Raw genomic sequence first — 23,235 nt, forward strand, 5'->3', positions numbered from 1 at the left:
AAAAAAAAAAAAAAAACCAGAATGACTGTAGCAGAGTTCTTCCAAAAACATAAAAAATTCCAAATTATTCTTTTAAAAATACTGTACATTTCAGGATAGCCTTGGACAGAAACTGAAGTGTAAGGAAATTAACAAACCTAAGTCCTGAATGATGTCATGAAAGTCTCTGGAAATAGTATGATGTCACATGTTCCTACAAGACTCAGTTGTTCCTCTCTCTCTCTCTCCCTCTCTCTCTCTCTCTCTCTCTCTCTCTCTCTCTATATATATATATATATATATATGTACATTTTAAATTATAAGAAAAGCACAGTTTCTAAAAAACTAAAAAGCAGTTCTCAACCTATAGGCCCCAACCCTTTTGCGGGGGTCACATATCAAATATCCTGCATATTAGGTATTTTGCATTATGATTCAAAACAGTAGCAAAAATTACAATTATGAAGTAGCAACGAAATAATGTTATGGTGGGGGAGGTCACCACAACGTGACTATCAGAGGGGCGCAGCACTAGGAAGGTTGACAACCACTGCTTCAGAAGCACCATTTTGAACATTCTAATGAGCCCCTTCCATAGTTAATGACATACAGAAATTAAAAAGATTAGAAACAGAACAATCATTATAATTATTATTATCATAATAAATATCCACACAGCCCTTCAGCATTCAGCATGCCTGTTTAAGATAGGCGATCTAAATTGTTCTTCCCCTAAAATCTATGTATTATTAGTCAAGCCCACAGGTGGGAAAACTGCAAACTTGCGCAGTTAAACATTCACTCTCAATCTGATTTTATTCCAGCACAGCCAGGCCGCGGAAATAAGCACACAGCCAGAACCTGCTGCGATTCTACACCAAGCCGGACCTTAGCCTCTTCTTGACAATGGACTACCCCAAAGGCACCAGGGGGACCGAATCTTCTACATTTAATTTGTTCTGTGCATTGGATAGATATCAAATAAGCCTAGAAACAGGTCAAGTGCTCAAATTATAGAAAATACAAAACAAAAAAAAAAGGTTAAAAATATTGTGGTACACACTGATGACCCCGGAAATAATGAGTAGGTGCCTACCACTAGGACTGGCTTTTTCAACAGAGAGAAGGGATGGCAGGGTCAAGTCTCTCTGATTTGTACACTAGACCAGGAGCTTCTGGTGTTGGCTTCAGTCCTACTGTTTAATCGGGAGATTATTTAGTTAGGGGGGTTGAGGCCAGGACACTGCTTATTGGTAACAAATATGGTTGACATTTTATCATAAGATTATTACCTTCCTTTAAATGAATTCCTTAAAAAGATTTGCTGTACTAAGCCGGCGTGCATGCTCAAGGAACAACTGTTTGCTTTTTATAAAATAATCTCATTTCGATACTGTGCCTTGTGAAATGACCTCATCTGCCCGGTCTGGTGGTACACCCTTAGGGTCCGAGCGCCTAGAGACTGAGGCAAGATTGGGAGCTGCAAGACCCTTGCTCTATATAAGGACTCCGGCGACTTTCTGGATCTCACAGACAGACCTTGAAAGAACCACAGGAGCAATCTCTCAGTTCACATCAACAGAAAAACTGTTCCGAGTGAGAGCAAGGCTAAGCCGTGAACCTGTTGCATGCGATAAAGGAATGCCCAGATATCCTTGCGCCCTTTAGGATTTTTAATTTGGAAATGAAGGAAGGCCTTGGTGTACAGCCATGGGTCATCACCAGTCTAACTGGTCACCTCACATCCAGGCAAGTATCAATTATTTCCTTTGGCTAATGCTAGTCATCCACAGACCTTCAAGGCCAAAAGGAAGCAGCTGGATACAAATTATGCGAATCAATAGCCTTCAATCTCTGCTAAAGACCTGTCTGAGAAAGAACTTCAGGGCAGTTACTCTAGAAATAATTGCCGCTGCACGGCCTGCTCTTTATAAGATGGAGCTCTAGGAAATGGAATTAAAATGAAGGGTATAGGGGACATTTCCATAACATGAAATAACTTTAGAAGACGGTTGATAATATAAAGACAAATAAGGTTGAATAGGAATCCAGCAACTATCTTCAAATTTAGACTTTAAGAGACCATAAAGACAGCAAACACCAAAAGTCTTATAGAAGCCTCATCCAGTACTAAACAGTTTCATGTGCTTATAAAGCTACTTAATTATAAGGCACATGACAATTCGGTGCCTATGACTGTAGGCCTGTTTTATTCATAGCTTTCTGATTGAGAAGCCTGAGACACAATGCTCCCTTCTACTCTGTGTCTCCGTGTCCCTAAATAAAGTTCCAAATGAAAAACCCTGGGAAAGCAGGTCGCTCATCAAAGGCTAATCATAGATTGCTTTAATTGATGAAAAACTAGGACTTCGGTTCTCTGCAGTGGCAACTCTTGCGGTTCGCAGGGCGATCGCAGGTGAAGAACAGGATTTAAAGATGAGTCACTGTTGATAAACCCATCTCGGGGGCTGGCGGGAGGAAATCTGAGCGCCCCGTCATCCCGGAGGGCGGCGGTAGGAGAGGAAGCCGTGGGGGGAGACGCAGAGAAGGGTCAGTGAGATCAAGCTGAGTCGGGTGGCCCGGCAGGCTGCGCACCAGCTGCCGCAGCAGCACCGAGCTCCACGCCCACCACCCTGCCTGCGCGAGCGGCCCGGCTGCCGGGCCTGACCCGGTTCCGAGGCCCCGGCGCCGCTGCAGCCCCAGCCCCTCCCGGCCCGCCCGGCCGCTTCTCCTGGCGCCGCAAAGAAAATGGACCCTGAGGCTCACCGATCTGAGGCTCCCATTTTCCACTTCGCCTTTAAAAAAGGGGAAAGGTACAAATTTTGACTCTTGTGTCTAGTTCTGATCAAACTATGCCCGGAGCCACACTGCACTGGGTCTTTATAACTCTTCCGAAAAACACAGTTTAAAAAAAAAAAAAAAAGCCAAAAGCTAATAACTGATTTAAGGAAATGCTTAGGTCTAAACCAAACCAAGCTTGCTTTTTGAAGTCTTTGTACCATTCACAAGCGACTTCAGAATTCAAGGTTGTCCAGACCCCATTCTGAGCATTAGTTCCCCAAGAGTACAAATACATTAGGAAGCACAAAGCCTGAAGATTAACTGGACAGCACCACCTCCCCGTGTCATTCAACAACTTCCTCTTACCAGGGTTTGCTGAGCACGGTCTTTTTACTGTAATGGAGCCAGGAGAGGCAGTTACTTAAGCTTGTGAGTCAGTCAGTCTCTCTCTCTCTCTCTCTCTCTCTCTCTCTCTCTCTCTCTCTCTCCTGTGCTTGTGCGTGTGTGTGCGTGTGTGTTTACTAAACGCTGCAGCTATCGCAACAGAAAAGAGAATGTTATTTGTGATGTTTCTAGATTACTCCTCTAAACATTTTAAATGCCTTCCTTATCTATAAAGGTGCCGGTTTATCACCTAACAATGAAGTATGTCCTAAGAAGAAATCACAGTGCTCCAGTGTTAGGACGTCCAAGTTGTATCCTCTAAAATCCTACTGGGTCAAGCCCAGCATTGTGCTGCACACCTGATATTTCAGAATTCTAAAGGCTGAGGCAGGATGGAAAATCTGAGGCCTTGGCTCTATGGTGAGGCCTTAACCCAAGCAAATAAATATATCTCTTACCATACTGGATGTTACCACAGCTGGAACCCTGCTCATCCACCAGCAAAGAACAGAATAGAACAGAGTACAGACTTAGAGATCCAGCCCTACCTAAGTACCAGTCCGGACTGCTGCTGTTGGCTACATTTTTGTCATCTGCATATTAAGTGTTACTTCCCTGAGTGGTCCCCTGTTCCTAAGGTTGCAATTGGAAACAACACACTTTAGCTGGCATGGCAGTAGCCTCAGTGGGGTGCCTCACAATCGCGTGCCATGATCTTCACTGTAAGGTGTCCGCTGAGGAAAGACAGCCTTCCTGTTCAGGGCTCTTTCTCCCTGTGAACCTGTCTCTCCTAAGACCTGTGGTGTCTCTTACCTAGACGCTGTCGTCAGTGCTGGCTGTGCATCAACCATAGAAGTTTTTAGGGCTTGTAGCTCATCTCTATGCAAACCAAACCGGGCCTTTGAGCCAAATTTGCATGCCCTCTGCTCCCTGATTTTCACAAGTGAAAACTAAGGCCAACACGTTTCATAAGGTCCTCCTTCCCATCATTAAAGGGCACCACACAGCTTTGGCAGACAGGAAACTAGCCCAACACACATGCCGTGCAGCTGGCAAAGAGAGGCATTTCTCAGCAGCAAGATCCACTCCTACAGACACGATGATAAGGGACACTTTAATGGAGCCAACACATACATCTCCTTCCTCTTTTCTGCTTTTAGCAGACAGGAGAGCTGGACAGCCCATGTCAGAGATTATGAAATGGCAATGAAGGGATTTTTTTTTTTTTTTTTTTTGTAAGCCACCAAGGCTACCAGAACAGCAGGGCTAAATTTTGCCTACTTGCTTGTAACCAAAAGTATGCACCCCTCCAGTTGTGGAAAAGCACAGAGGGTTTGAAAGCCCCTACTTATTAACCGGAACGCACTTTTTGGTAGGACTCGGAATTCCTACTGTTGCTTAAGGAGTGCAAAATACAGGCAGACACGATGCCAGCAAATCCAAATGTCTCCTTCAAAGGATCTGTAAAGTCGCTGATAAATAAAAGTGACATCACAAAAGTACACTTGAAAAATGCAATTAGCTAAGGTTCCTGGGAAGCTCTGGAATGTTTGGTTTCTAAGGAAGAAGCGAACACAGAGGAATAGGAATCCTACAAGTGAGTCAGCCACAGGAGCTTCAAAGTTCACTGGTAGATCCACTCCTTGATAGCAACCCTCACAACCGGCCTCCCATAGGGGTCGGGATTATATAATAGAAGTATCCCTTAATAATTTTCCAGAGATGATTAGTATCTAAATAACGAGTAGAGTCATAAATTTAATTCAAGGGACTTCCCAATTTTCAGATAAAAGAAGTGTTGTCGTTAAAAAGAAATGAAATTACTTCAAAAAGAACAGGATCCAGTCTGCAAAAATTAGTTGTGCATGATTCCTTGAGGTTAAGATGGAACTAACAGTGATTAGTAAGCATCACATATTCAGAAGTCTTGGCTACTCTTATTCAAGCATGAAAATGCTGCATTATCTATAATCACTTGACACTTTCTTGGTCATTTCTTGGGAAGACATAGGTATTTTTAAAAGCAGAGGGAACTTCCTGCCAGAACCTGGGCATCTTACACAGTGATAGCTGTGTTTCTCCTCTGGCCTAATGGACCCTACTCATCACTAACCCTTGTCTGTCTTCTGAGGGTGTACGTCGTCATCATTGCTTCCTTAGCACCCAGGCATTGGACCTGTTTACAGAGGGCTATCACTGTGACACAGAAGCAAAAACCACCATCCTTAAATGACATGACACAATATTTGGACTGGAAGAGAATTCACCATGAGAAAGTCCAAATCCACATATCTGACTCTTCACTGTGGAGACTAACATCATTACCCTCATCATTTTGAGAGTAATTCATTCATTTATCATCTTGAATCTTCGAGTACACCAGTGTCTCAAAGACAGTACCCGTCAAACACAGTAAAGCAGTCCTAGGTCCTGCTTTTCAGCAATTTCTCTGTGTCTCAGAGCTTCCCCGTACCTGAGTTTTCTGAAGACAGTTTTGCTTGGTTGGGTAGCATTAGTCATTAAAATGAAGGATTTGAAAGGGCACTGTAAAACACAGCATCCTAAGCTGTAACCAGTGCTATTATACTTTAGGAACAAATCATCAGGGCGAATTTCAAGGAGAGTCTATTAATTATGTAGCACTATATAACCCCTTCCCTCTCTGAAACCTGACAATACAATTTCACAATTTTCTCAACCTCAGGAAGCAAGCCCTACACTTTTCTGGATTAAAGAAAAACTGAAATATTCTTTCTCAAGTACCCACTTAATACAACATTTTCAAAAAAACTTCTGGGATGGTTTGGGTTTAGCCTCAGTTTCCTCAGGTTTACAATGCCAAGATGATTCTTGTTTGAGCTACACTAGTGCTAGAGGTGTAGCCCAGTTTGGGGGTGCTTAACAGACATGTAGTCCAGTTTAGGGGGGGCTTCCCCTAAGTGAACAGAAGGCCTCAGGAGGAACTGAAGGATTGCTAGAGGAAAGGCTGGATAAAGGGTACGTCATAAAGACAGAAAAGCGTTACCAAGTGGATCTTTGAGAATGCTCTGGAACCAGGTAGCCCTCCACTGAGGACATGTAGAACTGGCAAACTGGAAGCCTATAGAGGGTCCTCAATGTAGGAGCAATAAAGAGAAACAAGGATATAAGCAAGTCTTAGTGGAAGCTAGAGGCTGATGGCCTTGGATGGAACTAAAGGTAAGAATCTGGGATTATTTCATTCATATGAAAAACTGGAAGCATAAAATCTTCAAAGAAAGGAACAGACATTTAGGGGAAAAAAATCAAGGGCAGACTAGAAGGGTGGCAGAACTGGAAAGCCCCGGTAGCCGAGCCCAGAGAAACACAGGCGAGGATGGCTGGCTAAGCAGACACATCTGATCACTGAGATCAGATGGAAACTCCACTGGGGCTCAGCTCCTGCAAGGCCGCTAGTGATTTCAGGACAGCACTGTCAAGAAACCAGGAGACCTGGTACACTCATTCTGCTGATTTACAGCAAAAGAGAACCAAATTCGGGCATCTGATATGTTCTCCAGTCTCATCTTATTTTTCTAGGTGGTTCGGTTTATCTTTAATCTGTAAAGAAACAATGGAGAGACTGGATTCCACACTGGATTTGAAACATTGGAATCGGTAAGTCTCAGAAAGTAACATTTTTAACTCACGTGAATAAGATGGAATCCATCCAGAAATGAATTAAAAGTAGCCTTTCACCTTTACTGGAATTTTTTTGAAACCAACCAAGGAATTATATTCAGTATTAGATGTTACTTACCTAGGCTCCATCCTGCAAATGTCCTAACCTATTTCCCAGCTTCATTAGCCGTAGACTACCTACAAAGCTGTACTTAGACTTTTCCTACATTCCAAGAAAGCTCCATAAACAACGAGAACCAGATTATAACCCATTTAACTGCCTTCTATAAAACATCTAAGATAGTCTTTGTTCACAAATATGTGTCATGAGAACAAGGATGAAATAGTTTGAAGACTGCCTGAAAAGGAATTTACTTCGGGAAGTGAATACATTAGCATAACTGTGACCCAGGAGAAGCAAAAGTGCTCAAGCATACGCCTTATTGCAAAAGCAAATCCCTGAAGAAAGTGCAATAACCCGCTATGACGTGTCCTCGAGTAAGAGAAGAAACATAGGTGCTTGATAGATAGAGGGGAAATCAATTGGAGAAACACACTTAGGATGACATTAAGAAAATCACTAAGAAGAACGTGGAGAAGGCAGGCATTTACCTTTTTTGGCTCTAACTGTATCAGGTACATACTGAAATTATGATTTAAAGTCAGAGTAAAATAGCAAACTCAACTATACAGAGGTAATAAATGAAAAGGGGAGGAAAACTTGATGACTAGGTAACAGAAGAAGAAGATTTAGTCGTTCAGACGGTATGATAGCATGCTCTCCACAGCAAGAAGGAGGGCTGGTACCAAGCCACCCTCACAGTGACGCTTCCATTTATTTTAGAAGAACGACGTTTAAACCACCCCATTGCATCATGACTTAATTGATAATTTCTATCCAGAAAAAGGTGATTGCTTTCCACTGGGAGACTGCTTCGTTTTAAAGGGATACCTGTTGATAAATTATTCATAAAAGCTTTCACCTGAAAGAAACATCAAGGAGGGAGGAAAACAAAACCGAAATGAGGGGAGGAAACAATAATAAAATAATAACCACCTGCCATCTGGCTAAGACACAAAGCAAAGAAAAGCCTTGAGAATGCTTTCTAAGCATCCATCTTCTTCCCACTGCAAGCAAGAGAAAGGGGATTCAGAAGCTCATCCTGGACCAGCCCAGCTCAAGTCTTGAGCCTGGAAGCTCCTCCTGCTTCTTGTACAGCCATTACTGGAGCTGTCTGCCATTGAGCCAGGAATGTCAAGTCAATTTCTTACTTCGTGGCATTCAGCATCATTTTTTGTTGTTATTGTTGTTGTTTTGTTTTGTTTTTAAGCCAGGACAGTAACACTGCAGCTATAACCAACCTGTGGTCTTCTCTTATGAGGAACAGAATTGAATTTAGAAATAAACTCTAAACAAAACCAAGGAACTTAGGGTTTGATTATACCTCATAAATTTGTAAAAAAAAATCTGTACTTCAAACACACCAAAAGAAATGACTTGATTAAGAAAAAAATAATTATATCCATGTTTTAAATCCAAATCATGGCTAAATACACTAAGTATAGAAGCAATAAAATAAATCATTACAGGCAATACATCTATAACTTAAACATTTCATTTTGGCAGAGTTGAAGCTGAAATATCTTTCATTCAATGGCCAGGACAAAGCGGGACAGCATTTATTATAATATTTTTCCTTTTTTTTTTCTAAATTGTTTCTATACACTCTAAGAGAGTTGAATAAAATGCTGCAGAAAATTTCTTAATCACACTGAAATGAACTAGCCTCATTTTTCAGGCCCATCTCAAAGATGCTCTGGTTTATTATACAAAGATTAAAAGTCCTATTTCCACTATACCATTGCTTTCAGTGGGTTTTATATCGATAAATGTTGAAGGTATTTTAAACTAAAGTGAAGATAGCAGAAACTTTATTCTTTTTAATGACCATGTCATAACTAATTTTTCCGTCTACCTGGATTTTAGGTCAGTAAATCTAAGGAGGTTCACATCATGACGCTGATGAAAAAGGAACCCTATACCTAGATGTTCCGCAGAAACTCTGACGCGGGATAACTTCTGGACTCCTCTGAGTCCTGTATCTTCAAAGGCATTGCAATAAAGAGATGTATCAATGAATTCAGTATGTGGTCACCTAATTCTTGCTGCATACCATTGATAAACTAAATGGCACTTTGATTCTATTCTCATACCCATCTGTGGAGGGAAACTAAAGACTAAGTAATCTTAAATATTAGTCAAAGTCTTCAAATAAACCCAGAAATTGTCTACTGCTTTGCTTATGTTTATTATGGTGATCATTCTTTAAGCAAAGCAGGGGCAAACCTGTTATTATGCCTTCCGTTTTATCCTTTGTAGAGCAAGATGAGAACAGCTACATTGGAATCATAATTTAAGTAGTTTCTGTGTTTCACAGTGATATAGGACCTCATGCTCTTTCTGAATATACATGAATTACAAAACAAAAATCAAGAAAGAGCACAGCAGGTCCCTGACTGACAAACTTAGGGAAGTCCTGCCATTAGGAAAGGGACCTTTCTCTGGTCAGAGTCAACTTCTACATAAAAGCTACTAAAAAAAAAATCACACACCTACAGTACTATTCTGCCTTGTGAGGAAATTGGAAGCCCGTACACTCTGCATATGTACGGCATTCCCCAGTAAAAGAGATGGGGAAGAAGTTAGAGAGAGGAATCATAGAACAAAGATAATTCAGGCAGAGGATAGAGCTGGCCCTGCATGTCACCTCAGGCGATTTAAGTCATCCGACTGCCAGTTCGCTTTATTAAGCGACTCCCCTATTGTAAATCTGTTGAAAATACACATTCTGCTCGTCCCTGAAGTTTAGCAAATATCTTTAACATATCCCATTTTGTCAAAGTCAGGTCAACGTACAATTTCTACAGTGCTACTTAGAGAAGTCAATCCCCATTTTCTTCTGCGTAGGAAAAGATGAAAAGAGCCTGTAAAATGTTTCACTATCTGCAACTACTGGCTTCAAGTTAAATCTAAAAATAAGAGTCTGACTTCATTATTATCATTCAAATTTCAAATTGCAGTTTCCAAATAACACATAAAACATGACAGGGGATCCTCACAGTGTCCTAATTCCACAAAGCTGTTGCGGCCCCACTGCAAAGCTCTAACTAAATTCTTGCCTGACATCACAGCGGACGAAAGAGGAGGTGGCTGCTTGACGCATTTCCATTCCCACCAGTGAAGACACCAAAGGACTGCTAAACACACTTCACTGAGAATCAAACAGTGTGGTCTCTAGGGTCGATCCCTCCTTCCAGGGAACAGCTTACAGGAGCTTGACTTTACAACTTGGTGTCTCCCTCTTTTGGAAGCAGGACATCTATTACAAATGAATTTTTTCCTTACAAATAAATTAGGGCTGTCATTTCCCTATGGTCTCAGCCTTATTTATGTACATAACTGTACATTAAGAAAGCCCATCCTCTTCAGTAAAGTAGTTAGGAAAAAAAATGCAGGTGTAAACAGAGGGACTTTTCTTTATACTTAAAACATCCTCCCACTAAAATATGTCACAAGAAAGTCTCGGCTCTGTATGGAGGTAATTCCAACCTGAGTCACTGATGGTGTTTCATAATTTCTTTTCATTTGGGAGAATTCCATAGATTGTTCTTAAATAACATTCAACGTTGGTTAAAGTTTGTTTTCCCCCAATCAAAAATTTAATCCAGAAATATAAAATGTAATTGCTCCTCAAGCAAGTGGCACGTTCCTTTACACCACTCTCCGTTTTCAGTCAACTTTAGTGATTAATAACACGACTTTTCCAAATCCCTCTTTTCTGAAGTAGAAAAGCGAAGTGTGAGATGACACGGGAAAGGATTTCTCCCTGGAGGGACCCCTTACAAAGGATCAAAATATCTGCTAGGGTGTGGTTTGGGAGCTGAGCTTCCCGATTCCTGGATGTCTCCTGCATCAGAGGTTTTTAAAAGATAATATGACAGGAAAAAAAAAAGAAACACAAAATGCATGTAAAATCAGTTTGCATTTTGCAGGAAAGCACAGAGGACGAGCAATCTACCACACAAAAACGAAAACGTGCTAAAAAGATTAAATATTTCCTCTCCCAAAAAGCTTTAAAGAAGAGAAAATAACAAACAACAACAACAAAAAGTCTGTACTTTGAAAGTAGAACTTCAAGAAAGAACATTTAAGCAAACATTTAACTAAAAGTCAACCTAGAAGGGTAAGATGCCACTTTGGTAATAACAACAGCACATTTCGTCTGAAAAAAATCAGAAACTTTTTAAAGACAAAAATTCAAGTCAACATCCCTGTGATTAACTCTAGGGTTGCTTAGCCAAGAACAACTTTCTGCACTTAAAACATAAAACTGTCAGTTTCCTCTGCTTGGAGACAAAACACACAAAAAGCAAACATCCAGTGCTATATTTTCCTAGACATGAAAGACAGAAGTAAACCTTACTGATCACTCTGAATATTTTCACCCAGTGCAACTGTCACGCCAGAAAGACTGAAAATCCGTGCCAAATCGCATCCTTAGGACCTACCTTAGAAGACAGGTATTATTCTAGCTTATGTCCCACCCCAAACCTTGAGGAAAATGCATTCCCTCATTGAACTGCACCAGCCCTGTAGACAGATATGCTAGCAGCTTCTGCATAGTGTCATTGATTAATGCTACAGTAAACAAGCAAAACTCTCATAAGACCCCAAGCGTTGATAATGTGATAGTTGGCATTCACTTTTTCGGAATCTAAAACACACCAGGGGCATTTGTAAAATCCCCTTTCTTCTTCCCTACGTCAAGATATCACACGTTTCGAGCATCATCTGTGATCAAGTGGTCCAATTCAAACGTAAACTTAGAATGCTGAGTTGGGTAGAAGCATTAACTAAAATTGCCTTAATCTTTTTGCCAGAAAAAGCGGTACTCGTAATTATTTCCAAATTATAACACCACTTCACTTTATTCGATGTATTTCCTCATAGAAATTAAGTGTCAATGGCCTGCTCAAAAGCAAACAATAAAATCAAATTATTGTTGCATGTAACTTAAACGCTTTTCTATGTAACTGCCCTTCAAACATAAATATCATAAAGAAATGGAGATTTAAAAATTCTCTAGCCAGCACATCTGTCCACTAAAAGGGGAAATTCTTAATCCTTTCAAAACTGAAAAAAAAAAGTTTCTCAAAAAAGCAAAAGAAAACCTGCTGGTGAGGCCTGGAAGAATAATCCAGAGACAGCATGCTTGGTCTCAGCACAGTTTTCTCTAGCATCCTAAAGTCAGCGACATCATGTGGCCCGTGATCTCTGCTTGCCCTTCTGAAACCCATCCAGAGGATTTTCAGAGAGGAAGGATTCCGGTTGTGCTTCCAAATGCCAAATTAACTTAAAGGACCTTCCAGTCCTGAAGGAAAACAGTGCAGTAGCTTCGTAGACGCTACATACAGAGTGCTTTCTGTCACGCGAAGCCAGAGCTGCAAGTGTGACCCCAGTGGGGTTTATCTAAAATTCCCAAGGACCACAGGCTAAGAGGTCAAAGCTTTCTGTGTCAAAAAAACATATAAATGAATAAGCCACATGCTGCAATAGTGTCTGACTCTACGCAGTCCACTCCCCTTATTGTTCAGAGATTTCTTTTTCTTTAAAAGTAACCAAAACCTGCAACAGAAAAAAATGAGGAAAACCTGCTTACGCTACTAATCGACCTTTAATTCTCTATTTCTAATTAAAATCTGTGTCAGTCACATTTTCAAATGTTATTGTCAATGATATATCAAACCTTTCAGGGAGTAGGAAGAGCACAGATATATTTAATTAAATGTCAAATACAAGAGAGTGGATTATATTCTTGGGATAAAGAGTGAGGAATGTATACATAGAATTGTAAACAAACACAACACTAAAGAGTTAAGATTTCAGCAAAGACAGCATGTAAAATCATGACCATAGGTTTATTTATTAATAAAACATATGCAAAAGATGTTTTTACTTCTGGCTTAAAATTTTCAAGTGACTGTTTCCTATTTTATAGTTTATCAAAGTGTTTTGTTAAAAAGCAGTATGTGTTACAAATAATTAGGGCATTTTTTTCAATAGAGTAAATTATGTTAAAAACATAACATTTTAAAACAGAATAAAGAGAGACAGGATAAAGTGTAGAACGAACAGTTTATTGTAACTGGGGTTTTGATGGCAGTAAGTTTCTCAATGTAGCTTCCCTTCATCTAACTCTCAAAGAATCCAGTTTTAAGAATAAGGAGAAACAGTTCTTAAGGAGTCACTTTAGAAGTGTAGAATACTTTATGCTTACAGGGTTACATCACCGAGGACGTTTTCTAGACCTTTTCTACGTCTGCAGAACTAGGGAGTGAGGTTTGCAGTAATCCTTGCAGAGCATATGCCTTCAATAGTAATCATGGCCATGTCTGGTCACCCATTTAAAATTTTAAGACTGCATAACATAAAAATGCATCATCAAAATAAAGAAAACAGATGAGGTACAAAGGCCTCAAAATTACATTAAAAAATTAACTATGCAAAGAATTACCAATTGTCCAGAAGTGAGAATACACACTGTTAAAATTTGGAAGTATAGACATTGATTAAACTTAATATATTTATGACCACCCTTAACTTCCGTCAGCTGGGTAACATCATTTATGAGTAAAGTGGCCCAGATTCTCTTTCAGCAATCATTAAAAACATAACAAGTAACGAAAAAGACAATAACAAGTATTTTCTTAGGAACACTTATATGTTCAGAGCTACTTAGTATCGAGAGACAAACAGACTAATCTTTCAAAGCCAAGATGATGTGTGGATCATGACATCACATAAAGTGGAATTTGTTTTTTGTTTCCTTCAGTCAATCTCCCTTTCGCTGAGAAATAAAATGATAACTAATTTAACTCTCAAATAGGTTCTGCGATGCATTAAACAATGTCTGAGAGGGACATGAGAAAGATTAATGGCATTTTTAAAAATGTGCAGTTTGTAGATTCCCAGGTAGTGACCTCTATCCCAAGAGAACACACACATGTGAACATAGATGTGTATGCTTAGTAGCATGAAGTCAGAGATGCATGAACTGTGCTAATCCTAAGATATTAATGTGTGTCCCTTCTGCACATAAGCGCAACAGGTAATAGAGAAATTTCATTCCCCAGACCAACTCTGCCACATGTGTTTACATTTATTTACACTCCTTATAGATATAGCTCTAATTCCTATATGGATATATGGAAGAAATGATATTGCAACTCACTATATCTAATCACAAAGAACATGCTCTCTTATGGACTTTTACTGGTTTGTAAACTTTATAGTCTATCCAAATTCTATGACGAAAACCAGCTCTGAATGAAAACATTTTCATTCCTATGTTTACATCTAAAACATTTCTTATGTTTAAATAAGTTCTATATTATCTTATATTAAACTTAGTCCTTTTTATAATACACAAATTTTTAAGAAATCGTAATAATATCAATATTCTTAAAGCCTGGGACATGTACATCAGGAAACACAAATGTCTACTGCATTATCATTATCACAATTATAACTAATTAATAGATAAAGCAATCATTAAGGCAAGACAGCTGTGCTCCTTTCGAACTAAAGAACAAGAAATAAAAACAGGAACTGTGAGCATTAATATATTTCTTCCTAGTGATACCGACTATAGAAGGCTTAATGGGCAGACAGTGAATCATCTGTTTACTTAAGTGTTGAATAAATGGAATATATGCTAAGTTCTGAGCTGACTTTAACATGTTTGGAACATTTTCCAGAGTCTATTTTGACTGTGTCAATTACCTAGTTACCAACGTTGTTGTATTCTGTTGCTTGATGAACTAGGACATCCAGCCACCCTCAAACCAGTATTACAAGCCAGGCAAACAGCATCACATTTGGGTGACGCACAGAATCCATCACCCTAGGGAAAAACGCATAGGCTCAGAGTACGGAGTCTTTACATGTTCCATAAAATTTCTGCATAACGTTTTAAGCTGATAGAATTGTAAACTGGAAAGTGCCAGCCTATGAAGCCATCTCTTCAGAAAAGGCAACCACCACTCCACTGTCATTCCCCACAGAAGTAAGACTTTTTCCAAAAATGTTCTCAGAACACTACTTAAAATACACAATGAGGGGGCATTTTGATTTATAGGGTGGGTTTTTTTTAACCTTCTTTTGAAATTTCTTAGTAAATTCTGAATATATCTAAGTGCTATGGGAACGACAGATTCATTATGTTTAACCGACACACTCACTTCAAACTTCTAGCTTAAAAAAAAAAAAAAAGTCATGTATCTCTTTAAAAGACTCCTGTTTAAAGCACAGCAGGTCATGATTTAGCACATTAAATTCCACCATCAAGGTGGATCTAAATATTACACATATAAAATATCGCTCCAACAGCATGCACGCATTACTGCAGTAATTCCAGCACAGTCTAGTTACCGTGTGTGCATCAAGAATGCACAGGCTTTGTATTATAGAACAACTCGTACTCTGTAGGCAGCCTCCTAATAACTACCAAAGAATTACACAAATCAAAATATGTTACCTTGTTCAAACGGTACAGCTGCTCATTATATAACAGAAAACACCATCCTTAATCGCTCAGGAACCAAGATAGTGGTGGACGCTTTGAGTTGAGGTGGTGCAGAATGGTTTGAGGCAAAACCGAAACATATTGTTTAAGTAAACCTTAAGGGGAGGGGATCATATGCGCAATTGATGGATTCTTTCTCCTTTTTTTTTTTTTTTTGTATCGTCTTCCACAATTCCTCCCCTTACCCCTCCCCACCACTCCACAGTAAACACACTGCTGGTATTAAAGGGCTGTAATTCCAATACCTTTCTCTGCCTTTTCCCTTCTTGCTAAACTTTATAACAATCTAATTTTGGAGTATCAGACCAACATTTATTAAATAATAAAAAAACTCTCAGGTCAGACATGCCTATGGTTTGAAATTTATGCTTGCAAACTTTCTAAAACTTATTAATTAAATCAAAACTGAATCCAATAAACTTGCACTATGCTAACCGAACAACATATAGCTTAACTCGTCTAGTTTTACCCTGGAAAATACTTAAGCAAAGGAGAACTTGTTGAAGGAGGAATCTTTTGGGTACAAATGAAAGCCTGAAGCTCTCCCAGTAAAAAGCTAAAAACAAATAAAGCAAATCAAAACCATCAAATGTCTAAGAAGAGAACACTCCAAGAGTCCGGACTGTACAGAGTACTTTTGATAATTATAAATGTGGTAGTAACTATGCTTCCTCTCGAAGACACCACCTTCCCAGGGTATATTATTCTTGAGGGACTCTCTGGGTCTGGAAGGGGTGAAAATAACTAACTCACAGATGAGAGTTGGTGTTAGAGCAAAGACATAAACCTCCACAACAGACTGCGTCTCACATCGCCACTCAGTTCTGTTCCACAAATGGGAAGGAGGGCCCCACGTCTGGGTGGAGTAGCTTTTCCCAAGGAAGGAAATACTGACACAATTTTTTTTTTCTCCCTAGAAGAGATTTTTTTTCTGTTTGCCAACTTCTGAAGTTGGCCCTTGTCAATCAACGTGATCAAGGTGTCCCCTTAAGCAGACAAAGTTATGTTTCCCTGTGCAAATTGTAAGGAAAGAAAAAGATTATTAAAATGCTATATGATAAGTTAGGTTTAAAGATGCCACTTGAAAGTCTCAGGATGGAAAAAATGAAAAACTTTCAGTAGGAACACACTGAACCTTGAAACTAATGCTTTCAAAATAAAACTGCATTTTGGTAACCATTTCATCTATTTTCCTTCCTCTGCACATAAAAAAAAAGATTAATGTCACAATTAAACTTCCAAATTTTAGAGTCTTGGTAACAGGTGTGGCATTCTCCATATAAACATATTCTTTGATCTGTCACCACTGATAACCTTCATTAATTAATCTCGATTGAAATGAAACCTGGTTTTTCTTACCCCTTTCAGATAGTAAAGAAATAAGGCAAGGCAAACACTCATTTCCCCCTCAAGCTCCCAAAATATTTAAATTACAGTAACCTCCAATTCACGAGCCATCACAGCGAACAACTGAAGAAATACAGCAGAGCTCAGCAGGAAGGAGTTTTAATAAGAGATTGAAAAACAAGAATAAAAATAACTGTATCAACGGAGCTTTTCTTCCTCAGGCTACAAGCCCGTTCTTACTTGAACATTTTTTTTTCTTTTTCAAAAAAAAAAAAAAGCATTTTGGCCACCAAAACCAATGCAGAACATTATTAAAAGTTAAAAGCTACCAATTACTTCTGCCTGTTCTTTTAAAGCAAAGTTTGGCATGACGTCAGTTGGTTTAAAGAAAACAAGAAAGGGAGAAAGAAAGAGCAGGAGAGAAAGTTTCCTACTTGTATAAACTGAACACCAGGGAAGGTGTCTAGCCACTTGTAAAGTATTTACTGCAGGTCTTTAAAGAGCTAGCAACATTTTAAAAATCAATTTTTTATTATTATTTGAACGCAACATGCTGAACGGCCAGCCTTAATGTCTGTATTTCAATGATACCTTAGAATCAAAAAATTATTTAAGTGATGCTTTTGATCTGAAGTACACTAATAATTTCATCTTTATTTTGGGAGCTTGAAACTGCGCTCTGAAGGGGCAAAAAGAAGTGGGATAATAAAAAGAGCTCGGCGTGGCAGTGGTGTGAAAGTTCCAACAACAGCTGTCACTAGCGGACTTCTTCTCTTAACTAGTTCTTAAAAATTCAAATAATTTGCAGTGTCTAGCAAATTCAGTAAAAGGGTTTCCTTGAGCCCAAAGATCTCTTTCTAACCCCAATCAAATTTCGCATCACTATACCCTACAGAGAAACAAAGCAAAGTTTTTTTAATTCACTTCCCAAGAGAATAAACGCCATCGCGTGATAATACAGACCCCCAAAGTGGGCATAATTGTATCATTTGAGGACTCACTTATTGAGGTCATCTATGCTAGAATATTTGATACAAACAGCTTGAACCAACTTACATTTAAGGAGAAAACAGGCTGTTCTCTACCTGCTACTGAACAGTAGTCTAAGAACAAATCTTGGCGTTTTCAGATACTTCAGTAGACGGATCAAAGACTTTAGGACACAAGTGATTTTGAAAATAATAAAAAGAACTGCTCAGGTCCTTAGCATGCAAACGATTGTGAAGCATATTAAGTCTTTTCTATACATGAGCACAGCAAGCACACTTGGGAAGTGGTGTTGAATTACCGTTGATAAAGTCAAGATAAGTGTCCACTAAATCCCATAAATCCTGTTATAACAACAAAATTCACTTCTTTCCATACATCCAAATAAAATGTAGCTATCCCATAGATAAGCAAAGTCTAACCACGTCTGTATAAGCTATCACTCATCCCCCCCATATCTCAATAAATAATAAATAAGAAAACCTAACAAGAATAATTAGTTATCCATAATATTAACAATCATAACTGGAAAAAGAAGGAAAAGAAACCTGTTACCTGAAAGCTGGACCAAGGCTGAACGTCAGAACGCAAGCTCATACGACTCTCCTGTTCTTTATCAAATTGATTGTAACTCATGAGCTACAATATTTGAGACAGAACTGTCTGAGTTTATAGTTTTCCATGCCTGCCAAAAACAGATGCAGGCTACCACACTAGCTGTCCCAAGGAAACTAAATTAAGCAGAGGCAAATACCAAGTGGAAAGTTGTCAGTGTGTTGAATGAATGGCTTCATTTTACACACCAGAGAATATCTTCATGAGGCTACGTTTTAACGGGAGCCAGTCATTTTAAGTTCATCGCTTATTTCACAAATAATAATTTCCCTTGAAATCAATTATAGACACCTGTCCACAACTCGGTGAAAGTCTATTTTGTTCCATGTACAATAGCACAGTGTTCTGATATTATTGTTTGCTCTCAAATGACGTATTAAAGTAATAATAATTGTAATATGTCAATAATTATAGAAAATATCAGGAAGCCAGTTATCAATGTTGACACCAATTTCAAACTCAAGTTAAGTTCTAACTTTAAAAAAAATCTGTTTGAAGTTCTTTAATATTTTTCTGTAATGTTTATTTACTTCCAAACAGATAATATAAGAGTTTGCTAAAAAGAGTTTACTCACGCCCTTGTCTTATTTCTTTAATAGACAATGTGTATATCTTTAGAAGCAAATCATCGTTTCTAACTATATGCAGACACATATACATCTAATAATAATAATAATAATAATAATAGCAACATTAGTAAAAGCACCATTGAAAATACTAGGATCTTAAAAAGCAGCTTTCCCACCGATGCGTTCACTTCCTTGTTTGGAAGGTTTTCTTTATGAATGAAGATCTCCTTTTGCAACTTACTGAGACTTCCACTGAAAACTAGAAGAAATTCAGGACTGTTTCATGACTTACAAGTAACAACAATGCCAAAAACAAAGTCAGGGTCTATATAGGTCACTTGTGATTAAATGCACACCGATTTGGATGCCAAACCGGCTCGTATGAAAGTATACAGACATTTCTATAAAACTGTTCACAACATTAGGAGTCACAGTGTGGAGCTCTGAATTCAGCTCAGGACTCACAGCCTCTCTGGAACTCTCCGCCACACCTTTAATACTGACTTTAACAAAGGGCAAGCTACCCAGCAGCACGAACACTAACAGAATTTAAAATTCCAGAGTGACAAACTTTTTCGCTAGGTATTTCCTACCAGGTATTCGGAGAGTGTCAGACTTACTGATAATGGCTGTAAAAGTATTCCACGCACACATAGCCTAGCAGGCAAAAAAAAGCATATTGGGAGACCATCAATATCAACTCACAAAAAGTAAACAAGATTTTGCCCATAGAGTCCTGTCCTGATGACGCTTCCCAATGCCTTACATTTAGAGAAATCACGGCTGCACGTAGTCATTGTGACTCTATTTCCTCCTTTACGGTTCTACTTCCACAGGACTACTCTCCAGAAATAATCATCTCACCAGCATATTCCCGGCTCTGTCTATTTAACTGATTGGAGATGTTTCAGATACAAGCGTACCGCTTTAAAAGGAAGTTATGAAATCTACCGAAGGATAAACTCAATGAACATGGAAGTTTAAGCTGGGAAGTCTGAGCATGCCACTAATAAACTTTCACTCAAAGGTAAAAAGAAAAAAAAAAAAGAGGGGAAAAAAAATCCTCTGAATGCTGGTATCATTTCCAGACTGTCCTGTCAGCATCGAAACTTACAGGAAATGCTTCATCTTCCCATCCAAACCCTGTATTTATTCACAACCCTGTCATACTTGGGGAAAGGAAAAGTGGGGGAAAGCCGCATGGTGATTATTTTAGAACCTTTGCTTTTCTACACGAGTGCTACCCTAACTGGAAGAGCCTCAGAGGCAAGTGAGCAGCGGGCAAGAAAGTGCCCAGCTGTGAGATTAGAGACTTTCATTCTCATTCTGCCCAGCCAAGGACCTGCCAGCCGCAGGACTTTACTGATGGTCCCTAACGTGGTTAACTCTGGCAGCCTTTTCTAAATGATCAACTCTTTCTAAAACCTGCAGAAAAGGATCTCTAGAGAGACTGGTGGGTTTGGGCTCAGAAGTTTACAACACTCTGAAGACTTAAGTCTTGTTCTCTCCCCCCCCCCTCAGCCCCCCAGCACTCAAATTTAACCAACAAGGCCTAGAAGGATGGCTTCTTTGTAATCTTGTCTCAGGCCCTTATCTGTATTTTGCCTTTGTACTGGTTATCTCTTCCAGGCCTTTCCTGTTCACCTGGAGAGCTTACAAAAGTTCAATGAATCGGCCTAACTTGTGCCTGATTATACCTCGGCCCCTCTCTCTTCACTTACCTTGCTTAAAACTCTAGCGGTGATTTCCCAAAACCGGATAAGGATGGATATTCTATCTTAGTTAGGATTCATCATTAAATCCATGGCTCTTACTCAAAAACTTTCAAAGGATCAAGTCTGAGGCCTAAAAAGACACGGGGACATCAGCCAGGTCCTAAACTGGAGTCAGCCCGAGCAAGATTGTCTGAGAAGCCCCAGTAAGTCCTCTCTGGTCCCCTCACTTCAATGGCTTTAGAGTCCTAGAGCTGTAAAAACAGTGACTTCCCGGGCGAAAGGGGAAACACCACCATCTCAGACAGGTACTCACAGAAAAAAAGCCTTCCCAGCCACAAAAACAGCTTTGCACTTCAAACGGCTTCCACCTCTGCTTCACCCTCAAATTATTCATGGGGTCCTATAATCCTGGAGTTATTTGGAGGGATAGAGGTGTTTGCCTTGGCCTCTCAAAGATGCGTTTCAGACTCTACAGTCCAAACAGGAACTAGACAGAAAGCAAAGAGCCCGTCTGCCTGCATGTCCCACCGCTGTCAGGCGTTTAATCACCAGCCAGTGTCCCCTGACCCGCTCGACACATGGCGCATCAACCGCACCGCAGAGGAAGTCTGCCCCTTGCTCAGCCCCTACGGAAGCTCCCTGGCTGCAAGGCCCTGCCTCATGGTACCGACGGGGCACAGACCCATGGGCCCAGGCAGTGCTGAGCTGCCCAGAGACGGGGCTACCAGGGGATGCCACACTCTCTCCCTCTAGCCCAGCTGGGCCTTTAAGGGAAAAAAAGTTTGAAGCCTGGCTTTGCAAATTAAACTCTTCACAACCAAAGCCAGTCTATGCTGTTTTACCGCTTGGAGGGCCACTCCAGGACCCCTCTTGAAGACCCTCCCGACCCTCCCAAGTTCACCCAACTTACTACTCTGCATGCCGGTGCCTAGTCTGCTCCCCGTTTGTCAGGAGCCCCCAGAAAACTTGCAGCAGCGGCAGCGGCGGCCCCTCGGGTCCAGCCACCTCCAGATCCTCTGCTGCTCCCGGTAGGAGAGAATTAAAATCAGCCAGCAAGAGACAGCGAGGGGGAGTGGGGCTGAGAGGGGGAGGGGGCACCGGCCTGAAACTTCTTTTTTTGGCAAATCGGGATTTGTTTTTCCTCCTCCCCGGCGGCTGAACTTGACCCTCCTGACTCTGGGGGCTACTGCAGTTTGAAGTCTCTCTGGTTTCCAAGGCTCAGATGCCTTAGACCCAGCAAAGGGAGCAGAGGAATTGGGGGGGGGTTAAGGGGAGCAGAAGAGAAGAAAGAAAGAAAGAAATCACACGCGCAAAGGGGGGGAAAAAGGAAGAAAGAAAATGCGTGTGAAACCCGAGAAGCCTGCGCTTGGCTTGCAGCACACTCTCTCCCTCGGCTGGGCTTTTTTTTTTTTTTTTTTTTCAAAGAAAGTCACTTTTAATTCCCAGGGCTCCCCGCTCGCGATCGCCCACATTTTGCGCACACTCGCGCGGGCGCAGCGCTGGCGGAACGGCGCCCCGACCGGCTGAGCCCGCGCCCCCCGGCCCGCCCGGCTCCCCCTTACCTGTTGATTAATCGTCAGGAACACCCTCCGCAGCCCGAAAGATGGTGGCGCGGCGGCCAGAGCCATGAACCGTCTTCTGTTGTTTGCAGAGTTGATCTTGGATTATTGGGGGGGGGGGAGAAAAGGTCTTTCCTGCCTCCCCCCCTTTCCTTTCCCTCCCCCCCCCCAGGAAAAAAAAAAAGAGAGCGCGAGAGAAAGAGAAAGGAAATAGAGCTAGGATGTGCCCGGTGCCGGGTGGGAGAAGGGAGGGGGTGTTGTTGGGGTTTTTTGTTGTTGTTGTTGTTGTTTAAAAAAAAAAAAAATAGGCAAAGGCGAGAGAGCGATCAGGAGGACGCGAGGTCCGGAGCCACCGAGAAGCAGCGAAAAAGAGGACGCGGAGATTGCAATGAGATCGGGTCTTTATCAGAAATGTTATCGCTTGTCAGGACCTCACTCTCCGCGCATTACGTCAGTTTCAAGACACCAACACTATTAATATCAAAGGAGCCTTCGCGGAGGAAAGCGCCACCCCAGACCGAGCTCCCTTAAAGAGACAGGCGCGTCCCCGCGCCGCCGCCGCCCCGCCCGGCCCCGAGCACCCGCCGCCGCCGCCGCCGCCGCCGCTGCCGCCGCCGCCGCCGCCCGCGGGACCGGCCGGCCGCGCCAGCCCGCGACAACTGGGGACCGCGCGCAGCTCGTCCCGCCCCGCCCCTCCCCCCACAGGCCGGGCTGCGGGAGGAGGGAAGCTCGGTCGCCCTAGCCGGGGGCCTGGAGGCCGGGACCTACCTTAGGGGCGCGGGAGGCAGTGCGTGGCAGCCAAGGCGACGCTGCCCAGACACTGGTGATGCTGTCCGGGAGAATGTCAAGAACTCTCAAAGTGTGTTTTGTTTTTGTAATTTTTTTTTTTTTTTTTTTTTACCTTTCCCTGTAGTTCTCAATTAAAGGACGCAGGATCTGTGTTTGCGTGTGCGCCCCCTCCCCCCGCCCTTTATCTGTGCCTGGAAGTCCTAGGACACCTCGGCAGTGGTCAGGA

At 41.1% G+C, this 23,235-nt stretch overlaps 1 protein-coding gene and 1 long non-coding RNA gene across 8 annotated transcripts in view; one reads left to right on the plus strand and one right to left on the minus strand.

Moving 5' to 3' along the window:
- Trps1 (transcriptional repressor GATA binding 1) overlaps positions 1–22,738 on the minus strand; it is a 235,612-nt gene extending 212,874 nt beyond the window's left edge. Inside the window, exon 1 of one of the 7 annotated variants that reach the window (XM_050161834.1) lies at positions 22,224–22,738. Coding sequence is in view for 3 of the 7 variants with exons in the window: in XM_050161826.1 (XP_050017783.1) it covers positions 21,572–21,581 (10 nt within the window). In the remaining 4 variants the exon portion in view is untranslated. Of the gene's footprint in view, positions 1–2,745; positions 2,890–3,126; positions 3,202–20,667; positions 21,250–21,571; positions 21,883–22,223 lie in introns of those variants that run through there. The other 6 variants (XM_050161826.1, XM_050161870.1, XM_050161860.1 and 3 more) reach the window with 6 other exon arrangements.
- On the plus strand, positions 2,545–8,908 carry LOC126513477 (uncharacterized). The gene is made up of 3 exons (XR_007595353.1): positions 2,545–2,792; positions 6,703–6,780; positions 8,771–8,908. It is a non-coding gene; the product is annotated as an uncharacterized lncRNA (long non-coding RNA).
- Positions 22,739–23,235: the final 497 nt, after the last annotated feature.

Source organism: Alexandromys fortis, unplaced genomic scaffold, assembly GCF_014885135.2.
Source record: "Alexandromys fortis isolate MF-2015 unplaced genomic scaffold, M_Fortis_MF-2015_v1.1 scaffold_17, whole genome shotgun sequence".
Taxonomy (NCBI): Eukaryota; Metazoa; Chordata; class Mammalia; order Rodentia; family Cricetidae; genus Alexandromys; species Alexandromys fortis.